The 21,550-nt window shown below is 43.8% G+C and overlaps 1 protein-coding gene across 4 annotated transcripts in view; it reads left to right on the top strand.

Moving 5' to 3' along the window:
* Window positions 1–5,061: 5,061 nt before the first annotated feature.
* The window catches only part of sh3bp2 (SH3-domain binding protein 2), a 32,732-nt gene continuing 16,243 nt past the window's right edge, over window positions 5,062–21,550 (top strand). For 2 of the 4 annotated variants that reach the window (XR_013963469.1, XM_080756347.1), the window contains exons 1-2: window positions 12,405–12,746; window positions 20,896–21,035. Coding sequence is in view for 3 of the 4 variants with exons in the window: in XM_080756347.1 (XP_080612473.1) it covers window positions 12,640–12,746; window positions 20,896–21,035 (247 nt within the window). In the remaining variant the exon portion in view is untranslated. Of the gene's footprint in view, window positions 5,178–12,404; window positions 12,747–19,674; window positions 20,077–20,895; window positions 21,036–21,550 lie in introns of those variants that run through there. The other 2 variants (XM_080756349.1, XM_080756348.1) reach the window with 2 other exon arrangements.

The raw sequence follows: 21,550 nt of genomic DNA, 5'->3' as shown, positions 1-21,550 counted from the left end.
TTTAAATGCAAATTTTGGTCATGCGTGGTATGGCCTACTTGGTACCGTAGCCTAGGGGATATTTCTCATGTTATTTTAACAGACGTAATAGTACATCTTGCAGGAAATAGGCAATTTACAACAGAAAGCCAACTATTAGGGGACTATAGGGCATTGAAGGTTTATAATTCTGGTTTAAGCCAGTTGTTTCACCCCGCTCTAATTTTATCAGCTAGGGATATCCTGACACAGAACCTCTTCTTCTCAGAGCTAATAGCAGAGGGTGAGAATGAGATTCCAAACTACACAAACTATAGGGTCTCCTCCTAATAAGCTCACAAGGTGTCACGCTGTCAGCTCTAAATGGAAATGCATAATGTGTCTTCTGAATTCTCAGGGAGAAAATATATCCCCACTAGAACTAAAACATAATGAACAGAGGTGCATGGGATACTGCCATACTGGGATATCAAAAGCAGAGTTGTGAAATGTGGCACTGTGTGTGTGGTGTGTTGGCACATCTCCCATTCATACAGAAAAGGGTGGGTTTAATTGCACTTCTTCATTAAGGAAACCTTTTTTGCACGCTGTTTTACCTTAATACCGTAACATTCACAAGCTGACTGAGCGTCAGACTGAGAGGAAGTGTGAGCGAGAGAACGGTAACAGAAAGAGAATAGACTGAGATCACACTTCCTGTTTCATTTGGGTCAGTGTTGATTTCGTGTGATCTGATGTCATCTGATTCCATGTATGCTGCCAAATATATGTCTAGTGACGTAGTGTCCATCACTTTCCAGGATTTTTTCAGCCTGCAAATGTGTGACTATTTTGTCAGTATTATCCTATTACCCATTATAGCATGGATATTTTTATTATATTAATTTATTATGGTACAGAGAAATCAGAATATTCAACCAGCACATACAAACAGACAATACAACCTACTGAAATAGAGGCTATGCGCATGACATCATCCTCATACCCGGAAGTTATGTGGGAACGACTACTGAGTGGCAAAAACTACTTTCTGGCCTTTACAACCCATACATCCAAACAGAAAAGTCCTATCTGATTGCATTAAACGACCTTATACACAATTTGCCACTCACTTTATGCATACACGTACCCTGTACTATAGGGACTATAGGGACATTTTAGGAACAGCATGGTGTGTCTACTTTTATCCCTTTTACAAACTGGACAAATAGAATATATTTGCTTAAATGTGTGTATGCTAAATGTATACATTAACACATATGAGATTCACACTGTATACAGCCATCTGGTTATCCTGTCCATCTGTCAAAAATATATTGTATTTCCCGGTGCTTTATTATAATACAGCTACATATTTTAGCCAAGAACCTCCAGTTCCACAGTCACAACTCACAGGTGGCCATGGATTACTTCATGTGGATCTCAGTGTGTGTGAGAGTCCATGGTACTGTGTCTACATTGAGTTGGAACACTGTCTTTTGACACCTTGGTTTTCGAGGTTTGTCGGCATGTCCACCCATCCTGAAGGGGACGCCCTGTGCCTTGTGTCTTGACCTGGGCTTGTGCCCATAGGCCTGCCAGCACAACCATGTTGACGACATTATAGTTTCACAATATGGTCTTTCATCACCAGCTCTTGCTACTTGTGGAGAAGGCTGTCGTCTTCTTCCCCAATCACTGATGGACCATGCAGAACCATGCTGGGGTCGGTCGCCTCACGCCATCTATGAAGACGTGTGGCTTGACAGACAGGAGTGCAGCGAGTCTGGGCAAACTGCTGAACATACAGTACAATTATCACCTGCCCCATACACAGACCACACTGCTTCAGAAGCCTGCCTCTTCGGCATGGACAGGAGACGATCAGTAAGCTGGCCTGCGCCATCTGATCTGCCACGAAAGAACAGGTAGGCATTGGCAACTGTGTTTGACACCATCACCAGCAACACAGCATGCAGGGTACGGTTTTATCTGTTTTATTGCTGTATACTGTACCTGCAAGCCTGCATTAAAGTGACAATCCTGCCACTTTAATGCTCTGATGATTCTATTCAACAACACATGTTTACCAAGAGGAAGTGGTTGGTTTTGTCAGATGGTGTGAGGAAGCACTTAGTTCACCAGGAATATTCTCATTGAGATCTATCTATCTATCTATCTATCTATCTATCTATCTATCTATCTATCTATCTATCTATCTATCTATCTATCTATCTATCCTATTCCAAAGTGTGCTCAGTCTGCTCTCAAACGTTTGCCTGCAGACTGCTTTTAAACATTACTGCAGCAGACTGCTTGTCCAAAATAGCTGTGGCCTACATGTTGCATGCGCGACATTGGGCGTGTATGTAGTTTACTGGCTATGTATTTAACCGAATAGCTGCTGAAGTTGGAAGAAAAGTGTTGAGTCTGTCTCAGCAGAGTTTGTATATCCACACAGTCACACATGTGGTTCCATGTGGTGTTCCAGGGGGACATCCCCAGCTAAATGATTGATATTTGCTAGTGATGAACCCTTACAATTGATCACCCATTCAAATCTGTGAGCATTTACAAATGTAATGTAATTTGTACAATCTCTTCATTATCCCAACAAGCACGGTCAGGACTTGGACAAATTAGTCTAGATTGGGGCCAGATCAAATCAAACCAACACTAGTCAGATCTGGCCCAGAATATCACCTGATTTCAACCAACATAAATTCTGCCCACTAAGACGAATGTCCAGAGAGAGTCCGATCGAGACCAGATCAACTAGTCAGATCTGGATCAACTAGTCAAATCTGGTCCAGAATAAGCATTATTATTTCAACTGGTGAAGATATCCTGGAAATGACGTAAAGATCATCCCCATATGGGCTGTGATCTGGCCTAGTCCTGAACTAGCTGGCCATAATGAGGATGTCATCATAACGTTATCATGACGTCATTTGGCTTGCTGGGATGCTAACCCTATGGCCTTAATGCAAACAATATTCAATAGCAGGTAGTGAACTGGTCGGAATAACGTGTTCCCTCCACGTGCCATGTCCGGCCGGGGAATCTCTCCCGTCAGGTGAAAAGAAGCAGCTTGGACTCCTCATGCATAGAAGAAAGCATGAGGTCAGTCCGCTGCCCCCCTAGGTTGGCAGAGGAAGTGTAGCGTGCAGGATTACATTAGATAATTGACACTGGGTGAAAAAATGGGTTGCAAAATCGTGGAAAAAAATAGCAGGTAGTATATTGATAAAGCAATGAATGACCTAAAACCCTAAAAGGCGAATGGAGGGACTCTTAAAATCCAGCACAGCTATAGTTTATTACGACATGGAAGTCAGAAGGTTTATTATATTTTGCACGGACCCCCTTTTTATTCATTTTATAACTGCTCCTTTAAATCAGCAGTGAGAGTCTGTCCACGTCTGTCAACTCTCTACATTCTCATTCGCTACAAGCTATCTCATTCCCGCCCACATTCCCTCAGTGCAAATCAGACGGTCTTCTTAAAACCCGGTCGATGCCAAACTTTCCATATGTTGATCTGACCTCATCAAACCCTGTACACTCAAGACACGCTCTATATGTGGCCAGTACATAATTCATTCCATTATGTTGATCCTGACCCCCCATGCAAAAGCGCCAGCGCTCACCCAGCAGTCTGCTGCCGTCACCCAGCAGTCTGCTGCCGTCACCCAGGGGGATGCGTGCCCGTGTGGTCGCTTCTCACCCTCAGGCGTCTTACTGGTATTATAATATGTATGTGCTGATGTTCAATTGTTCATGGAATAATTGTATCTCATGCTCTGCTCTGGTGATTGTTGTTGGTATCAGATTCTGTGTCTCGGTAATCACATGAGGGATCCAGCAACGCCAAACTAAATGCAATAGCTTTGCAATAAATGGTCAATCTGAGCTGTGTGTGTGAGTGAGGGTATGCGCATGACATCATCGTACCCTATCCGGACGTTATGCGGGAACGCCTATTGAGTGGCAAAAAAACTACATTCTGGCCTTGACAGCCCATACATCCAACCAGAAAAGTCCTATCTGATTGCATTAAACAACGTTAAACAATGTTGAACTCACTTTGCCACTCGATTTGACACTCACTTTATGCACGCATACCCTCAGAGAGAGAGAGACACTGTATGATGGGAGCTCATCTGTCAATATTTACAATTTAGGCATTTAGTAGACACTAGTCTCAATCCAGAGAGATTTAAGCAAGAACAAAATAAAAAAACATGGTCAAATACATACAAATAGTAATCGTGAAACGTGTGTGTGTGTGTGTGTGTGTGTGTGTGTGTGTGTGTGTGTGTGTGTGTGTGTGTGTGTGTGTTTGGGGGGGGGGGTTGGTTCATGCATGGGTGCTAATGAAACACCCGGGAATCTAACCCAGGTCTCCCGCATGGAAATCCAACATCTTAACCATAAACCACTAAGGCTAAGCCAAAGGGATATTCCTGTGACTCTGGGGAGATATTGGACTTTCACTTTTTAAGCCACCAGCAGGCTGACATTGTGAGCCAATCTGTTTCTTGTGTGGTTAAATGGGTGGGGGGTAGCCTGGGCACCATTTCATTTCGGTATGAGCCGGATGATATGCCTACGTCACGTTGTATGCAGCTTCCCAAACAGGATGTACCCAAAATAATCCCCCCTCCCCCGCGATCAAAATGTTAGTTCCCCCCCCCGACTTTACTCGCCAGTTGCCATTGTGCCGCACTCTCGCTACGAGTTGGATTGCAATATGGTCCTTGTATTTTAAAATTCAACGAAACTAAAGTACGCCGCATCAGAAGCATATTAATTGGTAGGAACTAACATTTTGATCGCGGGGGAGGGGGGATTATTTTGGGTACATCCTGTTTGGGAAGCTTCCTACAACGTGACGTAGGCATATCATCCGGCCCCGGACTTTTGGAACAGAGACCAGGCTTTCCTCCGAGGCGGTGGAAAGCCTGGTGATGCGAGGTTAGGTGGGGGGAGGGAGGCAAGTAGTGAGGGAGGGGGTGTTGCCATGACACTGCAGCTTCACTCAGCTGATCAAACGCCATGCAACTGCAAGGAAGTTGAAAGTTGACTGGGCTTCTCTTGTGGAACTTACTGTAGTAGAACTCTGCTGCTGACACACATAGTCTCACACACACACACACACACACACACACACACACAGGAGAAGAGACACGCCGCGCGTCTAATGCAGTATTCTGCAGGTAAGTAGTCTATTGAAAACAATTCCAGTCGTAAATTACGTCAGGGTGAAAGTATAGCTGATTGTTTCTTGCGAGCTTTACAACGCGTCATTTTCGGCAAGCGGCACCGTCGTACGACGGGATATAAATTAAACGCGAGAGGCAGTCGCTAAAACAGCTCCTTATAAGTTTTTATTGAGACTATCAGACTATATAGTTTCATTTTACAAGTTAATTCAAGACACGCAACGCTGGCACCAGTTTATAGACATTTTAGTGGATGAGTGCCTGTATAAGCTGTTTCTGTTTGCTTTTAGAAGAGGAGAACTCTAGGCTACACAGTACACATTGTAAAATCCTCACTTAGAAATACGGAAAATTACATACCGTAGATTAAATTAGGCTTGAGTGTGGCCTATCATTCACGCTTTTCATTCAAATCACTTCTTGCTCGGGACATGTTAATTCAAGATCAGCAGTGAACAGTTAACTTTAAAATGCTACAGAAGTCAGAACGTCTTGTTGGGCTGAATGCCAGGATAATTGTTTCTTTATATGAGTTGCTGATGCAGCAGGCAGCTGGCCTATATAAGTCATTTTCAAGAAATATAGCTATTTATAAATTCAATGACATTTTAATTTAGCATGATTTATAGTTTATACACAGCTTAATTTATGGCTCTTTCAGCAGGGTTTCATTGAAAGCATTGTGAGGTGGTAGGCCTATATTCAGTGGTGGTGGAAAACAAATATAGGCTACTAGTATCCCACTAGCCTACATTCATTCACCAACTTGCCATATTTTATTTTATTTAATACCTATTATTTGAAAATATCTGATCTACATGAAGCTCACAACAAGCATGAGCATCTTCTGCTATTAAAAAAGAATTGATGCCAATACAGGCCTTTTTACAGTTTTATATTATGGTAGGCCTATAGGCCTATGTAAAAAAAAATATATAATAATTGAGTATGTCTACTTCGTCCTGTCACTGTGTGTATTCATGTGATACACTAGCCCCTTTCGGGACCCTCGGTTACCGTTTCTGAATTTTGGCCGACGGTAGCCCAGGGTCCCTGAGTGGTTATTCCACTCGCCATGGGATGCAGATGTACATACCCTCCGTTCACGGAGAGCCGCGCCGCCGCTTGAGTGTTGGAGAGATGTTTCAAAGATGCATAAAGCGGCTATAGGAGACAACGGAAACGTGGGAGAAACTGCATTAACCGCCGATGCCGTTAAGTTTATTTTATTTTTTTATTGTGGCTTCTCTGAAATTCTCTCTTCCTCACTTCCTTATTGACTTCCCATTGTACCGCCTCCCGAGCGGCGACTGGCTAGCTGCACGTCCTAGTTACTGCCTCTGATTGGCCGACCGCGTGCATGCAGGATGTTTATAATCAGGGCTGCACATAAGCAGTGCGCCAGTGCGCATGCGTCGTCAAAATATAAAATGTGCTGTCAATCAAGCGCCGAGAAGCGCTACTGCGTACCAACAGCCGGGGCCGCCCAGAATGATAATTATGGCCAGAATACCCACTAGTAAATTCTGTGGCGAGAGCATTTCCCACCGACTGCCACTCAAAGTGGCTACTGGCCAATCACAGCACGTCTTGCGAGAGTGCACTGGCCATTTGTGGCCACTCACAGCGCGTCCTTACTCAAATGAGGGAGGATTCCAAATCCATGAATGCTGCTTGCTACTGGGAGGAGGAGGACAGAAAAAGTTACCCGACACATTATACATTATTCTTACAGTATTACAGCCAAACTCTCGTCAAAATGTCCAAGAATCAAGCGCCATTAAGTAACTATTTTGGTGTTCCAGCACCACCACCTCCAAAGAGACGCCAAACGGAACCACCACCTGAACCGCACAGAAAACGTGTGTTTGCGGAAAAGTGGTTGGATGATGTCGGCTGGCTCCAAATGAATGCTGAGTGCAGCGAGTTGTGGTGCAAAATATGTCGTGAGCATCCCAATCTGGCCGATAAAAACTGCACCTTTTATACAGGGACAAAGAATTTCAGTCACCCAGCTTTTATCGTAAAGTCGGGTAGTGTACATTATTTATTTTGCACCGAGGAGCCATGTGTGTCTGACTCTGTGTTGACTGTGTACATCGCCTCGGCTAAAAACAAAAGGGAAGCCTGACGTATGCTTCGCCGTACGACGTGTCGTATGTTAAATAAATATCTGATCTGCAAGCTCACAACGTGTCGCCTCCGCAACACGTTGTGAGATAGTAGATCGGCTATTAAAAAATATTTAAATATTGCTTTGATGCTCATATCCTTAGGAAGTATTAAGAAGTTTGTATTAGAATATGCATATAGGGCTGGAATACACATGGACCTATACCTGCAATTTGCAACTCTAGATTTATTTTTATAATGGGATGAATCTAGTTGTGTCGTGGTAGGTGGTACATGGGAAGTGAGGAAGAGAGAATTTCAGAGAAGCCAAAACCCTATACTTAACGGCATCGGTTAATGCCGTTTCTCCCACGTTTCCGTTGTCTCCTATAGCCGCTTCATGCATCTTTGAAACATCTCACCAACACTCAAGTGGCGGGGCGGCTCTCCGTGAACGGAGGGTATGTACATCTGCATATTATGGAGAGTGGAATAACCAATCAGGGACCCTGGGCTACCGTCGGCCAAAATTCAGAAACGGTAACCGAGGGTCCCGAAAGGGGCTAGTGATACACTACAGTCAGTCAGTGTTGGAAGAAGTACATAGGATACACAAAAAGTGTTAATACCTGGCTACTTTTGTAAAAGAACAACAATATTGGGATCAATATTGGGCCACCGTTTATTAAGGATAAACGCGCTTCTAGGCGTGCGGCATGAAACGCAACTCAAAATGTCATTAACGAACAAAACTCCGCCTCTTCTCTGGCGCCCGTCACACGGGCAGGATAGGCGGTTTAGTTAGGGTTCTTTTTCTCTAACGGACTTAGTGCACCCTATTATATCACACTCTGTCCCCGGGTTTGACAGGTGCTTCTGTGTCCTGGTCAGTATTCTCCCGGGGAAGTGGAACTCTCATCAGTAACAATTCGTCCGGGGTAGCGGGTTACCTATATAGGAAGAGAATAGGCTTTTAATATATTTTAAGAGGTTCCTGGCGTAGGCGCGTGCACTTGGCCTTGAGCCAATAGGTAGGCGGCGTAGTATGTCTGCTCGATGACGAGGCCGAGTAGGCGTGTCCTCCTTGGCCGCTTCTGCCTCCTCCCCACTGGCTGTCTGGGCTACTATTATGCTCACCTGGCGGGTGGTTTCCTAGCGACACCCCACAATAGCTTTAGTAATGTTGGAGAACCAGTCAATGTCAATTTAATTTACGGTAACATAGTTTTTTGTTTTTTTGCCTCATCTTGAAATTGTTTAAAACATTATAGTGTTTGGGCGTTTATTTATGAAAAAGAAAAGAAGGGGGGCAAACAGGAAAATGTGTTTTTTTCCCAAGTTTGTTTCATGCAAGTCTTTATGGGGGTAACACTTTCATTTAAAACAGTTGTTTGTGGTCACACTTATGGTGTTAATGGCAGCATTGGCAGGGTTTATGGACTTGTTTCATAGAGGAATGTATATGTGGTAGGCTCATGTCTTGTCTGTTTGAAGACAAGTTTTGTCTTTGAACTCTGTCCTCTAAGGTGGTTTAATTTAAGCAGTTTCTGAATCGAGTCAGTCAGTGCAAGAACTTTGATGTCTGTCCTGCTCTCTATGTCAATGCATCATGGCTCTCAAACGTTTTCATGTCAAGGACGGACAAGTTAATATGTATTTGGCTGCGAACCCCCATCTGAAAATATTAGACATACAAGATTTGTGTTGTTAATATGTTTCCAACATGTATTAATTTTTTCAAGTACATAGTACTTGCAGAGGTAGAGCATGTAGATCTTCTATTTTTATTTTATTTGTTATTTTTAGTTTAATTTGTGATGGGAAAATAATATGCCATATAATGCCAAAGTAAGGGATTTCAGGTGCAACACAATTTCACCCCAATATTGCCTATTTTTTACTTTTGAATCTGCAATCTAAAATGTAGCCATTTAGCAGATGTAGATTTTCGTATTCTGAATGACTACACAGCGCAACATAGTTCCTTGTTAAGTGACTCTTAGCTATATAACGACAATTATGAAGAAAATATGCTCAGTATGTTTCTGTTCCTCTCTGACCTCGCTGTTGACGCTGCAATGTGAAACTGGCCCAGCGGGAATTCCCTCTTGCATGACGCTTCGCTTTCACATTAACATCAGAGCAAGTCAATTATGTTCGGTGAAATTGGTCCTGTACAGTACACTGTCTAACACAGCTTTCTAAATGACTTCCATAGTACTCTCCCTATGAAATACTGTGGGTGAGTCTATCATTACCCCCGCTGCTAAACCACAATCTCCAAGTGAAGGGGATTTGAGTGGTTGTCCACTGGATTTGTAATAGCATCCAGTGTACCTTTACTTAGTAAATATTCTAATATGAGCGGGCAATATACTGTACCAGATTAACTTGGTTATATTGACGAGTGTCTGTGTTACTGTCTCCACTTGCGCTCTCTCAAGGTTTAAAATAACTCTTACTTTTACTGTATAATTATGATGGAAGGTGGTTGCGGATGAATGCCGGTGGGAATGTGAATGAATGACTGTCTAGACGTGGGCTGCATCATGATGTGGTATTGTGGCATAAACTCAGTGGAAAATCCCCCTCCTCCCCACACTTCACCACCAGAACTGGAGATGATGTGCCTCCCAGGTGGTGAGTAGATACTGAAAGTCAGGGGGTGCTGCTCTGGGGCTCAACCTGAGGTCCAGGGGGACCCCAGGAGTCTGGGGTCCCGTGCAGGGGATGCCGAGCTTCAGTAAATTATTTGATAGTTGGGAACCAAATAGACCCTTGTGGGTCTGTTACTCTGAGAGTGTACAAAATAAAATAGACTGATTGGGTCCATTTGTTTCACTCTCAGAGTTGCACTGAGGGTCTTGCAGTGTAGATTGGGGTCCCAGAGATTGTCAGATGGAGGGTCCTTTGCCAAATGTGTATAAAACTGGGGGTCCTTGATATTAAAAAGATTGTGTATTCGATAAGAGCACGTGTAAAAAGTAAAGACGGGCAGAGAGAGTGAAAGAGAAAGGCAGAAAAATAATTGAGACAACACTATAATACAGGAACTTGTTCAGACAGAGAAAAACTAAAATGAAATGCACCGCACTGCAGAAAATACAGGTACGTCATGGTGAGTGTTTATTCTGGAAGTGTAAAAATGGAACTGTGAGACACTCTTAACAGGTTACGAGACCATTTGGTTACATTTGTATACTGAGTTCAGCTAAGGCAGAGGGACGCTTGCGTGGCGGCCGGGCATAGAGATGAAGTTGCTGCCCGCCACTATGGAGACTTTCAGGCCGCTAGACAGACAGCCTGAAAATCCAGTCCTATTGCACTGATCAGAGTAACGGTCACTGAGTTATAGACATGTGAAGTAGTAGTAGTTCCCCATATGTGTGCAAGGTAGGAAGGTATTTTTGGTGTGACGATTCTAATGCCAGACCCTGGCCTGAACAGCGTTTGTGCCAAGTTTGGTGTGGATTGGAGCAAACTGCAAAGTGTGTCTGTGTGTCTGCAAGTAGCAACGGTGCGCACGTGGCACCTGATGAGGGAGTACAAATCGAACCAAATGGACCCGTAAGTGTCCATTTGTAAGCTCGGAGTTACAGACCTGTAAGGGTCCATTTGGTTCCATTTGTACACTCTCAGTTATAGACCTGTTAGGGTCCATTTGGTTCCATTTGTACGCTCTCAGAGTTACAGTCCATTTGGGACCCTGAGGACCCCACTTTGAGAACCACTGGGCTATACACAGCAGATGAAAAGAACAGTTCATCAAATTAATCAGTTAATCAACTGGTAGTCGATCAATCAAGATCCACTATGTAGATCTGCTATTTTCGACCACTGACACTGACCCTCATTTGCTGTGTTTGCACGACACCATTGTACGCCAAAGTATAAAATGGGGCTTAAAAAGGCAGAAGTGCTCTGCTCAATCCATATGTTGTTAACTTATACAGTAGGACCAACCAGTTCACAGACCAACCAGTAGGGGTCAGCACTAACGAGAGTAATCCAGTGTGTGGAGAAGTCAGGGAATTGGCAAAATGGGGGAAAAAAGCAGAGCAAAAAAAAGGGGGGCTTTGTAGGTTGACCTGAAGAAATGGTTAACCTTTGGTGGAAGAGATCAAAGGTCCGGGCGGTGCCTGGTGGATCAGACCATGGCTACTTCTTGTGTTTGTGATGCCGCAGGTTAGAATCCATGTCCTTGCATGTGTCTCCTCCAAGCCCCCATTAAGGCTATCCAACGTTGAAGATGCCACTATACCTGCTAGTGAAATGAGGAATTGCAGCACTTTAATGGAGGTGGACGGACGTTCATGACGGTACGTTCGTTGAGGTCCGGGCTAGGCTAGGCTAAACTTCCGCTCGCTCGAGCCATTGAGTTATAATTATACTTCCGGCAGTCTTCCGGGTGCTTCAAAACGCCACTGAGCAACTTCCACTGAAAGGAATAGCTTGGGGGCGGGGTGGGGCTAGCTCTCCGGTTCGGTCTCTCTATCCTTTATAGCTCTATGGTCTCCTCTCCTCCATGGCCTTGCGGTTTCCTGTCTTTAAATCTTCACTGAACTATTTGTAATAAAACATGAAAAGAAAATACAAAAATTACAAAATGCATGTCAAAGTCACTTACTATCCAGGTCAGAAATGTTTGGTGCAGGTTGGGTTTTGGGTGCGAGTGTGTTGATCAATTTAACTCCAGAGATAGTGAAAAGGGACATACAGTAAGTGGAACCAAATGGACCCTTACTCAGTAAGGGTCCATTTTGGTTCCATTTGTACTCTTTGAAGTTCAATTAACATTTGCAATTAAGGTGATGTTTAGAACCTAAGCACACGTGTGTGTGTGTGTGTGTGTGTGTGTGTGTGTGTCTTTCCATTGTTCCACGTTTGGGGTTGGTTGGGGGGTGGAAAGTCCCCTGCATCCCTCTGGTCAGGTGTGTGTGTGTGTGTGTGCGTGCACGTTGAGGCTAGCGGACAATCTGCCCTCCCCTCCGAGGAAGCAGGAAGTAGCAGGGACACAGTCTGTGAGCCAATCAGAAGGCGACTTGGGTAGAAGAAAGAGACCCCGTTCAGGAAACGTGCCACAGTTTCAGGATTTCAGACCATGCCTGACTGACATATACATTCGTGTCATTTCTATAGATTTAGCTATTGATTGATTTCTAATAGCCGTATTCTGGATCCATCTATCTACTAACACCCATTATCTATTCGCCATCCACACCTCTGCCAGGCGATTGGTCAAACCTTAGTCGTGGGTGACAATCTTCCGTCTGTCCATTCAGTCGGTGGGTCAGGCGTGTCTCGTGGGTCAACAGCATGGTGTTAGGTGGCACCGCGGAGGGTCATGTCTGAAGTGTCGTGCGCTTCATCCGTTAGGAAGAAGAAGCCGTCGTTTGCGCTGAGTTCCAGACCCAGCGTTAGGATGTGTGTGGGAGAGCAGCGGGACATGCTGTAAGTTCTGGATTTTGATTATTATTTAAAAAAATTAAATGCAATTTCTTAGGATCAAGCCACATGCAGTACAAGTACACAGGATCATATAGCAAGATCAGTTCTCCTCAGACAAAACATTTTTGTGACATTTAACATTCGTATTCTGGACCTGTGGACCAGGTCCAATCGTCTCTCCTCCATCTAACTACTAACCTCCGTTATCTATTCGCCATCCACTCCTCATCTTAGTCATGGATGAGAATCTTCTGTCACTCACTACTACAAAATTAAAACAAAAGGCAACACATTGGCAACAGAGTGAACCTGGAAGTGTCCACGACATTTTGACTGCGACGTCTTTAGAAAGCCTTTGTGATTATCGACGTCGTGTACGTTTATCTAAGGGAAGTATTCTATAAGCAGTAAGACGTGCATGCATCCGTCTGGGTGACGGCAGACTGCTGAGCGAGCGCTGGCGCTTTGGCATGGGGGGGGCCATGTCTTGAGTGTACAGGATTTGATGAGGTCAGATCAACATATGGAATGTCAGAACAGGTCAGCTCCATATATGGAGATCTAAGGGTGGCAGCCTTAGGCTGGCTGGGCCTTAATTTTCGGACCTGTTAAGAACTCTAGTTTCGCCGGCTGCAGTAATAACTTTGGGGCAGGCCCGTTTGAATGGACAGGTATCAGTCAAAAGGGAGACATCGAAGAGGAAGGACGGGTGGGGAAGGAATAGGATCAACATATGGATGTCAGAACTGGTCAGCTCCATATATGGAGGTTTGAGGTCAGATTTAGTCGGAGTTGCTGGCCGGCTCCATATATGCAGATCTAGGTGATGATCCAGTCTTCTCCATGTATGGCTATCCAGGGTTTGATGAGGTCAGTGCCCTGATCTTCATACATGGTTTGTAAACAACAGTTGAACGAGACCTGTTCAACTTACTACTAGGATAATACTACTTCCGGTAGTCTGGAAATGTGGCTTTTCAAAATAAGAGCTCGACTAGGAAAAATGCTGGTGTGAATGAGATCCGGGCTAAGTGTTAAAGATTTCAGGAGAGGGGGTGACAATAACGAGGGAAGAGCAACTAAAAAAAACACCGGGAAGAAAATTTAATTTATACATACAGTATACTGTAGCATAAAAGTATGGTACATCAGCCTAGACAAAAGGTATAAAATGTAGCAAATACTCTATGTACATGATGTTAGACATAAGGTGCAGGTAAAAAAACAGTAACAGACCAAAATGTCTTACTGTATGTTCAGAGAGAGAGAGAGAGAGAGAGAGAGAGAGAGATGTACACATGTGTATTGCTTTAATCATGTATGCAGGTAAACCAAACCCCCATGCAAATTGTAAAGTTCCTTAATTTATAACTTAATTTAAAGCTTTGTATATGTCAAACTCTGGTCTGGCCACGTGAGAGAGCACATTTATAAGAAATGAGAGTCGTAACACTGGCCAAGAGGGAATCCCCAACCGCTTGACAACTTCCTGTTTGCAGCTTCAAACAGAGTGAACAACAGTGAGATTAGAGGAACAACAAATCAGCATGCAGTCAGCCAGCTTTCAATAACTACTTCACCTATTTCACACAATGTGTTAATTCATTAAATTCATGAATGATTGATTGATTGACTTATTTACTCAGTGGAAATTACCAGCATATTACAAATGCATACAACTATGGCCAACTGTACAGTATAATGTTTTTGGCACTGTATGTGTGCTGTAGATGTCCTATCATTCCATGCATCTGTGTGCACATGAGTTTAATTGTACTACTTAAAAACAGGACAGGTGCAACATAGGCAGGGTCAGACCACTATTAGATATTTAAGAAGTTAAGAACTGGAGATAATTCCATATGATTGCGATATGATTGACACTTGACAGTGCCAGAGATTAGATTATTGTGTCCTACATGTCATTTCTAGACCTGGCTGAAATTCGGTGTGCTGAAGTTGTTCCGGAAGGCCTTTTTATGCTGAACTGTTTTTGCACTGTTTTTTTTTGTTAAACCTGTTTTTAACCTTTTATGATATCATATGTTTTTAAACCTTGTAGCACTCTGAGATTCCTTGTGAATGAAAAGTGCATTATAAATAAAATTCATTATTATTATTTTTATTATTAAGTGTTCATCTGATCATATCACGTCATTCATCAGTAGGTTTCTATTTATTTTTTTGTCAAATAGGTTTTTATTGAGAACATAGATTATAAATTGTTGTAGATTAAACATTGTGATATGAATTAAAAAAATATTTTATAGAAAACAAAGAATGAAACAAAAATACAGGACAAAAAAGAGAAAGAAAACCCTCAATCCTCCCACCCATACTGCTCAGTGACACCGCATACTATAGAATAAAATAGTAATTTGAAAAATGGAAAACATCTGAAAAGAAAATGGCGTACAGTCAACCATATCAGTGGTATCCTGTCTATTAATTGTTTCTACTGTAATCAGTAGGTTTCTATTTCTATCCATTCCACATCATATCCCTGGTGTCACTTTCAATTCCCCCACAAAGACGTCTATAAAGCGAGGTGTGTGTGTGTGTGTGTGTGTGTGTGTGTGTGTGTGTGTGTGTGTGTACACGTGCTGTGTGTGTAGAGGAAGTGTGTGTTGGAACGAGCCTGGTATGTGAACAGCCACTCCTATGAGCCTTTGCTGGTAAACAATAGCTCTGTGATGGGAATCTCTCTCACACACATGCGCGTCTCACTCTCAGCTTTCCTGCTGTCTGCCTTTCCTAACCTGTCTCTCTCTCCACTTTCCTATTGTCTCCTTCTCAGCTTTCCAGTCTGTCTCTCTTCCCCTGTCTCCCTCTCAGCTGTGCTACTGATATATGATATAGTACTTTTATACTTTATTGTCAGTTCACACCGAAATTTGTCTTGCTACCTGTCTCTCCTTCACAATGTGTTTGCTACTTTCCACTGATTGAAAAGCCAAACAGGAAGTACAAAGACAGTGCTGAGTGGCCAACCTCGATATGCCAGACTGTTGTCTTAACATGGTCTGAAACAATACTGGCTTTACTCTGTGTGCGTGCGTGTGTGCGTGCGTGGCGCATGTGGTACCTCTGAGGGAGATCAATCTTTTGGTTCTGCTGCAACTTTAACCCATGGTGTCCCTATGCGGCCGCATCCATTGAGTTCAATTGAGAAGCGACGTCCCAAGCTATATTGTGGGAACATTTTCAATAGTTAAAATGCTGCTGCAAAATGTCTTGTGAGCTTGTGTGTGTGTGTGTGTGTGTGTGTGTGTGTGTGTGTGTGTGTGTGTGTGTGTGTGTGTGTGTCCTGTATCGCATGGACATGTGCACACAATACATACTGTAGTGTACACACATGCAAACATGATCACGCACACACACACACACACACACACACACACACACCAGTTTGGCCAAACTGTCTACACAGTTTAACGTTCCATTTTTGTTCTTATTCTAGTGGGAAACGTTCAGTGAAAATGGTTGATCTAAAAGCTCAGAGTGCCATTGCAGAGCGACATGTTGTGAGCTAGATCGGGCTAATTTCCCAAGAAGAGATTCGGTGTAGATGGGGAAAATCTGGGGACTCCAGTCAATGAAGTATAATACGGTTTATGTGCTTAACAAACAGTAGTGTGATGTCATATTTAAAATTAACATTGCGGGACAATGCATATTACATATAAATGCAACGGATTTAACATTTGATAGTCCCCACGCAAAACATAAAAACAAAACGGGTAGACGGTGAAACACATTACACTAGGAAGCAAAGCACAAACACATACATACAAGAACAATGCACAAAGGTATAATGTGTAAGGTATAAATCTATATGGTTTAGCAGCGTGTTTTATAGGGCAATATGGGGACTGCATCCCATTGTCGGGGAGAAACATGGAGAGAGAACCATCTCAGTGAGCACAGGGTCCTGTCCTGAGCCCCCTGTTGTTCAGTCTGTTGACCCACGACTGAACTGCCAAATTTGGCAGTAACCACATCCTCAAGGTCGCCGGTGGCAAAACCGTGGTGGGAGGGATTCATCAGTCAAAAATGATGAGTCTGCTTACAGGAAGGAGGTGGAACTATTGACAATGACCATCATGGCCCAGTTCACACGATCTCTCCCTAAATGTGGACAAAACAAAAGAGACGGTGGTCGATTTCAGGAGAGCCAGAGTCTCACACCGCTCACCATTGCTGGCGCCCCTGTGGAAAGGGTTAATTAACTCATTCTGGGCGGGAACCCCTTTTGGTGTTTTACCCCCTCAGGCCGGGAACCCATTTTGGGGTTCTGTACAGTATGTACAATATTAAAAAATGTTACATTTTTGATGCTGCTATATAAATTTGAAGTTTTTCAGAAAACTTAGGTCAGGATTTAGAGGCGTTTTTAGAATCGGCCTTATGTCTGCCATATTACACAAGAGGGTGTGCGTTACTGTCATTAATAGCACGCCTGCGTTGCTGCAAGAACGAGCCGAAGATCGGTACGGGGGGTGGGGGGTTGGTTTGGGGGGTTCGCAGCCAAATAATACATATCATTTTGGGGGTCCTTGACATTTGAGAACCACTGGCCTACATGGTTCACCCTGAGGTGAGCAGTCATCTGTCTTTTTGTACATTTTTCCACCCCGCCATCATGTGGTTCCTACGAGTTTTTCCTTATCAGCTACGGTTTTAGAGAAAAGGCTTTTTTGTTTATTTTAGTGGTGAATGAGTGCTTGAATGAGTGAAAACAATTTTAGTGCTGAATGAGTAGTAGAGAGAGGCAGTCTCGTAATCAGAAGTTCACAGGTTCAACTCCTGTCAGCTCCAGTCTATATGTTTTGAAGTGCCTCTGAGCAAGACCCTTAACAAAAGCTGTGAGGGAGCGAAAGGGCCTTTCTGTGTGGAGTTTGCATGTTCTCCCCGTGTCCCTATAGGGTAGGTACCCTCACAACCAGGGAAACTCCCCCCTGTCAGGTGTAAAGGAGCAACTTGGACACTCAGGCATGAAGGAAGCATGAGTTCAAGTCCGTTGCTCTCCCCTTGTCCCCCATATATGGTGACTAGGTTGGTGGAGGGTGTGTAGACCCCAGGATCACATTAGATGATTGACACAGGGGTGAAAAATGGGTTACAAAATCGTGGGATAAAAAAATATATTGAAAAAAAAAAAAAAAGCTGTGAGGGAGACAGCCTAGGACAGACAGACGGTAGAGAAGCTGAGTGGGAGACAGTGTAGGAGAGACAGACGGTAGGAAAGCTGAGAGGGACACAGTGTATTTAGGAGAGACAGACGGTAGGAAATCTGAGAGGACACAGTGTATTTAGGAGAGAAAGAGTGAGATATAAAATAACCAGTTCTGTTGCTACTTGCAGCTACGTGATCCTATCATCCGATAATATATTGTATGTAGTATTCTTCCAACGACCCCTCCTCTCTATTCCTCTCTCAAATATTTCCATGCCTCCCTTCCCTTCATGACTTCATACTCCCTCCCTCCCTCCTTGGGTCCTATCATTCCTCTCCTCCTTATCTGTCCTTCTCCTGGCCTCTTCTCTTTTCCTCCCTCCCTTTTAAAATAGTGAACATAGGCGATATCGTTGCTGTCGGGCAGAAACCTCTTATCTCCATGTTTGAACACATTTGTTTCTTTTTCGTAAAACCCTACTCCGTCACACCAACGCGGCGTCACACGAAAGCATCAAACGTACCACAATCTTTCCAAGCTTGTCGATCTGCTACTTTTGCTATTTAGCCCATTCTGACCTGAGATCAGATTCATACGAGGTTTCCACTAGGACACACACTGGTCTGATTAATCCATTCTGACCTGAGATCAGATTCTAGAAAAATGTCAGTCGTTCTTCGATTTTTCAAAAATAGCAGACCTACAAGCTCGTATCGCGCCACTCGGTGGCGCGATATGAGCTTGTAGATCTGCTATTTTTCAATAGCTAAAGCATGACATGATGCTGACACCAAAATGGGTTCCCGGTCAGAATGGGTTAGTTTTGGACATATGAGGTTTCCACCAGACAGCGACGATTATAGATGCATTCTGTCTTGTATGTCTGCTTATGTATAAGTATTACTTTTTTAACATCGATGTTATGTTAACATTGCATTTTTTTTGTGTTTGGGGGCTCACTTGTAAATTGCAATACCCTCGCGGCCCACCAGTGGGACCTGACCCACAGGTTGAGAACCACTGGTTTAGTTCATTTAGTTGACTGGACGTTGAGAATAAACTTTAGAAGATGAAGGACTTTGGAAATGTTATGACAAGATATTATCTCCACCTCTCTTCATTCCCAAGCCTTGACTCCACGGTGAATCCACACACAGAATGTTCTGAGGTTCAATTAGTTCAGATACGCCTCATTTTCTTTCCCAATGGCTACTACACCATGTCCTTAATCTCTCTCTTGCACGCATGCACACACACACACACACACACACACACACGCATGTGTGCGCACATACATACATACAGAGTAACGCATACATTACACACACCTCTTACACTGATGCCTGAAGCTGATCACATCAGTCAGTCAGGAAGTTTGAGGTTTCCTGTGGACCATGAGCATTATGTATTTCCTGTCTCAACGTGTGTGTGTGTGTGTGTGTGTGTGTGTGTGTGTGTGCACATGCGTGAGTGTGTGTGTGTGTGTCTGAGTGCACACATGCGTGATTTTGTGTGTGTGTGTGTCTGAGTGCACACATGCATGAGTTTGTGTGTGTGTAATTACAAGAGAAATCAAAGGAGGAGGGGGTAGAGCGAGATAGTCATCACAGGAGAGGAGAAAATGAGCGAGGGAGGAGAGAACAAGAAAAAGATAAATAAAACGACAGACAGACGGCTGAACAAATGTTCCTCAGATTTTATCTGACACCGGGAAGGTCCAGGGAATTCCGTTCAGTCCAGACAAACACTCAATGCCTCTTGGATTAAAGTCAGTGCGGAGTACATGCTATTAGTATTTTTTAGGCAGGTCTTTTAAAAGCAGAACTCGACTCACAACGTGTGATCTCATCTCAAGATAATGTACTGTTTGCTTGTTCGAATGATTCAAATCCATGACAATTTGAGGCAGAGTGGACCAGAAAACATGACCGTATAAACGGTATCGTCATGGCCTACTTTTTAAAACCAGTGTCCAGCTGCTGTCATTAAGCCCAGCCTACGCTGTGCTTGGCTGCTGTTAAGTAGAACTATTTGACCACAGCCTGTTGGTCGTCATAGCTGCTGCTAAAGCACATGGATCTCTTAGCGTCGACTGCTAACATGCTGATGGAGAGCTCTGCCATCCAGAGAATCAAGGCCAGCTTCAGCATCAGCAGGTACAGTAGGTGCACTGTCGGTGTTAGTGGAAGTCTGAGAGCGTGAAAACGAGAACCAAATTATTTGGTTCTCGTTTGCACACTCTCAGAGTTACAGACTAGTAAGGGTCCTTTAAAACGACAAGTGAGAGGCGCGCTTATCATCATACATCCTCTCAGTCTCAACCAATGGCGCATCTCTCACCCAATCACAATTTGCGACCTCGTATTCAAATTTGTCTTCAATGTTTGTGCTTACACACTTTTGTCTTCAATGTGTGTGTTTACACAGCCCCTCAAAGCTGGACATGGGAAGGGCTAGCGCACCTAAAAAATATACATTTTGGTTGAATTGTATCATACGTGTGCTGTAGCACTTCGTTTTCCTCAATTATTACTCCGGTTTCTGAGACACCAGATCTGCAGGGTCAGATGTCTGTCTGTCTGTCTGTCTGTCTGAATGCAACAGACTATTGGAGACAGTGTTTTGTTTACAGTGACGCACTGTATGTGTGACACAGTAGCCGTGTCCCAAATTCAGGGTCCTTTGAAGGACATGTACGTCCCCTGAATTGGGACACTGCTTGTTAGCGCGTGTTGTATGTGGACTGTGGACTGCATGTTGTGGATGTTTGTTGTCCACTGAAGCTTTGATTCAGTGAGATGATAAACAGTGGCTTTGGGTTGTGTCTTCTCTTCTCCTACCTACCACAAAACGTTTTTTGTCTTATCCTTTTAGCCTTAATGTCTTACTGTACCACGCACTGTTAACATTTCTGACCAATAACAAATTAAACCAATCAATCAACTCTTTTGCCCCCTCTTCTTGATCATCCCCAGGACCATGTCATCCCCAGAGGTGAGCTGGCCCGTGCCGATGCGAGCCATTGGCGCCCAGAACCTTCTAACCATGCCTGGAGGGGTGTCCACCGCAGGGTACCTCCACAAGAAGGGAGGCAGCAACTTCATCCTCATGAAATGTGAGTTCTTCTTAACCACCGTAGGTGGAAGTCAAGCCGAAGTGCGGAAGGCTCGCTGCGTCACTGCCACTTATTGGCCAATAGTCAATCTATCTCTATGACTGTATCGTACTGACTCACCTAACAGCGAGGACGCCTCACTGGGGAGGACGTAGAGCCCGCTCTCCCTGCTCCCTGCTGGCAGGTGCCGCCCCGGGCCATAGGACTACATGCAATAACAATTATCACCCTCAATTGGCCAATTGTGTTTGTAATGTGTTCATTTTGTTGACTAAGATTAAAAGAGAAAGCTTTTGATATTTAGTCGACTAGTTAGTCGACTAGACTAAACAATTTCAGATGACTAAAATAGGACTAAAACCTAATGGTGTCTTATTCAACAGACTGAGACTTAAGCCCAAACCACACCGTTGGGTCGGGGAAAAACTGTTTTTAAGGTCAACCACACCAATGCAACACCTTGCAACTCAGTAAGTTGCATTGGTGTGGTTTACCTTAAAATAGGTTTTTGTCCC

The sequence above is a fragment of the Protomyctophum bolini genome (assembly GCF_963924005.1).
Source record: "Protomyctophum bolini genome assembly, chromosome: 22".
In the NCBI taxonomy this organism is placed as follows: Eukaryota; Metazoa; Chordata; class Actinopteri; order Myctophiformes; family Myctophidae; genus Protomyctophum; species Protomyctophum bolini.
Note: the sequence above shows the minus strand (reverse complement) of the source record. Positions and strands in the feature narration are given on the sequence as shown.